At 44.3% G+C, this 6,712-nt stretch overlaps 1 protein-coding gene across 1 annotated transcript in view; it reads right to left on the reverse strand.

The window, feature by feature from the left end:
• Positions 1–635: 635 nt before the first annotated feature.
• The window catches only part of LOC139400330 (small G protein signaling modulator 2-like), a gene marked incomplete at both ends in the record, with an annotated part of 19,831 nt that continues 13,754 nt past the window's right edge, over positions 636–6,712 (reverse strand). The window contains 3 exons of the mRNA XM_071145297.1: positions 636–773; positions 1,429–1,555; positions 6,654–6,712. The exon at positions 6,654–6,712 is cut by the window's right edge and continues 105 nt beyond it. Of these exons, the coding sequence (XP_071001398.1) occupies positions 636–773; positions 1,429–1,555; positions 6,654–6,712 (324 nt within the window). The remainder of the gene's footprint in view (positions 774–1,428; positions 1,556–6,653) is intronic.

A 6,712-nucleotide genomic window follows, 5' to 3' on the forward strand; every position in this document is an offset into this window, starting at 1 on the left:
CATTTTTGGGGGTATTGTGTGTAGACTGCTGACATCCATTTTAGATTAAGACTGTAACGTAACAACATGTGCAAAAAGTCTGAATACTTTCCGAATGCACTGTCCAGTAGTACATCGATGCGTAGAGCCTTTTACCCTGGCAATTTAATGAATGGTTCTGTCTCTATGGTATGATCTACAGAAGTACAAGCAGTCCGCTGATTCAAGGTTCCTACAGGGGAATGTTGACGCCAATGCTGAATGAAGGGTGCTTCAGGTAACTAGGCTACGGTATGAATCACTTACATCGGATTGGCTTCATGTTCGTCTCCCCCTCCTCCCATTTCTGTCCTTCCTCTCTCTCTCTCCCTCTCTTTTCCTCTCCTTCTCTCCCCTCCCCCCCCTCCCCCCGGTCTCTAGTTTTGTCATTTTGTATTAAAGAGAGAGCGTATACTCCACAGCCATCCTCTCTCCCCTCTCTAACTCTCCCAAGCAGCCAACCATACACGCTCTAACCTACCCTGCACGGTTGGATAAGGCCATGGGGACAAAGAGACACACAGAGGTTTAGATGGGAGGGATGGACCAGGAGGTGAATTGTGGGTAGTGAAGTTTGTAAGGGGGTGGGGGTGGGGTGTCAGATGATAGATAAAAACCTTTCATGACATTAGGATCTGTGAGGTTCCGCCAACAGATCATTGAGATCATAGCCTGGAGTCTATCCTCTTCCTCTTCATCATCATCCAGCGAGGGAGCACGGCTGCCCGTGGTGTGGTGGTAGTTTATGGTCACTGCTATATAACCAGGTAATAATACACACAGATCACACAGTTAAATATATTACACAGCGCCATCTACAGGCCTGGTGGTGTGGTGGTAGTTTATGGTCACTGCTTACAGTCTCTACAGCTTACAGTCTCTATAGCTTACAGTCTCTATATCTTACAGCCTCTACAGTTTACAGCCTCTACAGTTTACAGTCTCTACAGTTTACAGCCTCTACAGTTTACAGTCTTTACAGTTTACAGCCTCTACAGTTTACAGTCGCTACAGTTTACAGTCTCTACAGTTTACAGTCTCTACAGCTTACAGTCTCTATAGCTTACAGTCTCTATATCTTACAGCCTCTACAGTTTACAGCCTCTACAGTTTACAGTCTCTACAGTTTACAGTCTCTACAGCTTACAGTCTCTACAGCTTAAAGTCTCTATAGCTTACAGCCTCTACAGTTTACAGCCTCTACAGTTTACAGCCTCTACAGCTTACAGTCTCTACAGCTTACAGTCTCTACAGCTTACAGTCTCTACAGTTTACAGTCTCTACAGTTTACAGTCTCTACAGTGTGTGTGTGTGTGTGTGTGTGTGTGTGTGTGTGTGTGTGTGTGTGTGTGTGTGTGTGTGTGTGTGTGTGTGTGTGTGTGTGTGTATTGGAAGGAGGGGGTAACTCACTGGAGTCGTGGTGGTGTCCAGGATAGACGATACGGAACACATAGTCAGCTGCAGTCTGCTCCTCTCCCTCCTGATCTACCAGCCTGACTGTGCTGGTCCTCTTCCTTACCTTAGGAAACACCTTACCCTAGAATATACACACACACACACACACACACACACACACACACACACACATACATACATACATACATACATACATACATACATACATACATACATACATACATACATACATACATACATACATACATACATACATACATACATACACACATACACATTATACACTGTCGCAGGAGTCGGCAACAATTTATAGTTTATGTATACTAGATCACTGTATTTATGGTTTTGCTGTGTGATTCAGTTGGTAGAGCATGGTGCTTGTAATGCCGGGGTAGTGGGTTCGATTCCCAGGACCACCCGTACGTAAAACATATACTGCATGGCTGTAAGTCGCTTTGGACAAGTGTCTGCGAAATGACACATATTATATATATTATAATTACAGTGCCTTGCGAAAGTATTCGGCCCCCTTGAACTTTGCGATCTTTTGCCACATTTCAGGCTTCAAACATAAAGATATAAAACTGTATTTTTTTGTGAAGAATCAACAACAAGTGGGACACAATCATGAAGTGGAACGACATTTATTGGATATTTCAAACTTTTTTAACAAATCAAAAACTTAAAAATTGGGCGTATATATATACTATATATTATATATATAGCACAGCCAGAGCCCTGCAAAATGACCTCCAGCAGGCCACAAATGTGCATGTGTCTGCTCAAACGGTCAGAAACAGACTCCATGAGGGTGGTATGAGGGCCCGACGTCCACAGGTAGGGGTTGTGCTTACAGCCCAACACCGTGCAAGACATTGGCATTTGCCAGAGAACACCAAGATTGGCAAATTCGCCACTGGCGCCCTGTGCTCTTCACAGATGAAAGCAGGTTCACACTGAGCACATGTGACAGACGTGACAGAGTCTGGAGACACCGTGGGGAACGTTCTGCTGCCTGCAACATCCTCCAGCATGACCAGTTTGGCGGTGGGTCAGTCATGGTGTAGGGTGGCATTTCTTTGGGGGGCCGCACAGCCCTCCATGTGCTTGCCAGAGGTAGCCTGTCTGCCATTAGGTACCGAGACTAGATCCTCAGACCCCTTGTGAGACCATATGCTGGTGCGGTTGGCCCTGGGTTCCTCCTAATGCAAGACAATGCTAGACCTCATGTGGCTGGAGTGTGTCAGCAGTTCCTGCAAGAGGAAGGCATTGATGCTATGGACTGGCCCGCCCGTTCCCCAGACCTGAATCCAATTGAGCACATCTGGGACATCATGTCTCGCTCCATCCACCAACGCCACGTTGCACCACAGACTGTCCAGTAGTTGGCAGATGCTTTAGTCCAGGTCTGGGAGGAGATCCCTCAGGAGACCATCCGCCACCTCATCAGGAGCATGCGCAGGCGTTGTAGGGAGGTCATACAGGCACGTGGAGGCCACACACACTACTGAGCCTCATTTTGACTTGTTTTAAGGACATTACATCAAAGTTGGATCAGCCTGTAGTGGGGTTTTCCACTTAATTTTGAGTGTGACTCAAAATCCAGACCTCCATGGGTTGATAAATTTGATTTCCATTGATAATTTTTGTGTGATTTTGTTGTCAGCACATTCAACTATGTAAAGAAAAAAGTATTTAATAAGAATATTTCATTCATTCAGATCTAGGATGTGTTATTTTAGTGTTCCCTTTATTTTTTTGAGCATTATATTATAATTATTATATTATATATTATATTATAATTATTATTATATATATATTATATTCTAACTACTATATTATATTATAATTATAGTTATTATATTATATTATTTATATTATATATATTATCATTTTTATTATATTATATATATTATACTATAATTATTAAATTATATATATTTTAATTAATATAGTCGTAGGTGTAGGCTGTCTTACTATCCAGGTCTGTGCCCAAACAATTCGAGCTTCTACTTTTAAAAATCCACCTTTCCAGAAACAAGTTTCTCACCATTGCCGCTTGTTTTAGACCACCCTCTGCCCCCAGCTGTGCCCTGGACACAATATGTGAACTGATTGCCCCCCATATATCTTCAGAGTTCGTAATGTTAGGCGAGCTAAACTGGGACATTCTTAACACCCCAGCCATCCTACAATCTAAGATAGATGCCCTCAATCTCACACAAATCATCTTAGGAACCTACCAGGTACAACCCTAAATCCGTAACCATGGGCACCCTCATAGATATCATCCTGACCAACCTACCCTCTAAATACACCTCTGCTGTCTTCAACCAGATCTCAGCAATCACTGCCTCATTGCCTGCGTGCGTAATGGGTCCGTGGTCAAACAACCACCCCTCATCACTGTCAAACGCTCCCTAAAACACTTCTGCGAGCAGGCCTTTCTAATCGACCTGGCCCGGGTATCCTGGAAGGATATTGACCTCCTCCCGTCAGTAGAGAATGCCTAGTTATTATGTAAAAGTGATTTCCTCTCCATCTTAAATAAGCCCCATTAAGCAAATGTAGAACTAAGAACAGATATAGCCCTTGGTTCACCCCAGACTTGACTGCCCTTGACCAGCACAAAAACATCCTGTGGCGTTCTGCATTAGCATCGAATAGCCCCCATGATATGCAACTTTTCAGGGAAGTCAGGAACCAATATACTCAGTCACTTAGGAAAGCTAAGGCTAGCTTTTTCAAACAGAAATTTGCTTCCTGTAGCACTTATTCTCCATGGACTTTAGTGTCTAAATTTTTGGGGAATAAGATAACCTCCTCCCAGCTGCACTGAGGATATGAAACATTGATAAATCTACAATAATCGATCATTTCAATAAGCCATTTTTTACGGCTGGCCACCTGGCTACGCCTACCCGGCCAACATCTCATTTTGTAAAATTTCAATAAGCATTTTTTTACGGGTGGCTTTCCACCTGCCAATCCCTACCCCAGTCAACAGCCCTGCACCCCCTGCAGAAACTTGCCCCCCCCCCCCCCCCCACTTCTCCTTCACCCAAATCCAGACAGCTGAAATCTGGATCCCTACAAATCAGCTGGGCTAGACAATCTGGATCCCTCTTCCTAAAATTACCCGTTGAAATTGTTCCCTGTTCAACCTCTCTTTCGTATTGTTTGAGATCCCCAAAGATTGGAAAGCTGCCGCGGTGATCCCCCTCTTCAAAGGGGGAGACACTCTAGACCCAAACTGTTACAGACCTATATCCATCCTACCCTGCCTATCTAAAGTCTTCGAAAGCCAAGTTAATAAACAGATCACCGACCATTTCGAATCCCACCGTACCTTCTCCGCTATGCAATCTGGTTTACGAGCTGGTCATGGGTGCACCTCAGCCACGCTCAAGGTCCTAAACGATATCATAACCGCCATCGATAATAGACAGTACTGTGCAGCCGTATTCCTTGACATGGCCAAGGCTTTCGACTGTCAATCACCACATTCTTATCAACAGACTCAACAGCCTTGGTTTCTTTAATGACTGCCTCGCCTGGTTCACTAACTACTTCTCAGATAGAGTTCAGTGGGTCAAATCAGAGGGCCTGTTGTCCGAACCTCTGGCAATCTCTATGGGGGTGCCACAGGGTTCAATTCTCGGGCCGACTCTCTTCTCTGTATATATGAAGGATGTCGCTCTTGCTGCTGGTGATTTTCTTATCCACCTCTACACAGACGACACCATTCTGTATACATCTGGCCCTTCTTTGGACACTGTGCTAACAAACCTCCAAACGAGCTTCAACCCCATACAACTCTCCTTCCGTGGCCTCCAACTGCTTTTAAATTCTAGTAAAACTAAATGCATGCTCTTCAACAGATTGCTGCCTGCACCCTCCCGCCCGACTAGCATCACTACTCTGGACGGTTCTGACTTAGAAAATGTGGACAACTACAAATACTTAGGTGTCTGGTTAGACTGTAAACTCTCCTTCCAGACTCACATTAAGCATCTCCAATCCAAAATTAAATCTAGAATTGGCTTCCTATTCCGCAACAAAAGCCTCCTTCACTCATGCTGCCAAGCATACCCTCGTAAAACTGACTATCCTTCCGATCCTCGACTTCGGCGATGTCATTTACAAAATAGCCCCCAACACTTTACTCAGCAAACTGGATGTAGTCTATCACAGTGCAATCCGTATTGTCACCAAAGCTCCATATACCACCCACCACTGCGACCTGTATGCTCTCGTTGGCTGGCCCTCACTACATATCCGTCGCCAAACCCACTGGCTCCAGGTCATCTACAAGTCTTTGCTAGGTAAAGTCCCGCCTTATCGCAGCTCGCTGGTCACCATAGCATCACCCACCCATGGTACGCGCTCCAGCAGGTATATCTCACTGGTCATCCCCAAAGCCAACACTTCCTTTGGTCGCCTTTCCTTCTAATCTTTCCTTCTAGTCTGCTGCCATGACTGGAACGAATTGCAAAAATCACTGAAGCTGGAGTCTTATATCTCCCTCTAACTTTAAGCATCAGATGTCAGAGCAGCTAACTGCTTGACTGTCACATCTGTAAATAACACACCCAACTACCTCATCCCCATATTATTACTTACCCTCTTGCTCTTTTGCAGTATCTCTACTTGCACATCATCATCTGCATATCCATCACTCCAGTATTAATGCTAAATTGTAATTATTTCAACTCAATGGCCTATTTATTGCCTTACCTCCCTACTCGTCTACATTTGCACACACTGTACATAGATTTTTCTATTGTGTTATTGACTGTACGTTTGTTTATGTGTAACTCTGTGTTTTTTGTCACACTGCTTTGCTTTATCTTGGCCAGGTCGCAGTTGTAAATGAGAACGTGTTCTCAACTGGCCTACCTGGTTAAATAAAGGTGTTCTGAACTGGCCTACCTGGTTAAATAAAGGAGAAATAAAAAATAAATAATGGTCATCCCTTTACCTTTCTGTGACCAGAGTGGTGTTAAATCTGTTCTGGAGTCAGGTCTTAGTAACACGCACTTACTACTTAACTGACGTCTCTCTTTATATAGTATTGTACTACATCTGTCTGAGGCCAGTTTTTAATAGCAATCACCTCTATAGTATTATATCTGTTCTGAGACCAGGTCTTACCTTGCCTCTCTGGCTCCAGAGTGGTGGCTCTATAGTATCAGATCTGTTCTGAGACCAGGTCTTACCTTGCCTCTCTGGCTCCAGAGTGGAGGCTCCAGATGACCGCGGGGCAGCAGGCCCGTCT

The sequence above is a fragment of the Oncorhynchus clarkii genome, unplaced genomic scaffold (assembly GCF_045791955.1).
Source record: "Oncorhynchus clarkii lewisi isolate Uvic-CL-2024 unplaced genomic scaffold, UVic_Ocla_1.0 unplaced_contig_6080_pilon_pilon, whole genome shotgun sequence".
Lineage (NCBI taxonomy): Eukaryota > Metazoa > Chordata > Actinopteri > Salmoniformes > Salmonidae > Oncorhynchus > Oncorhynchus clarkii.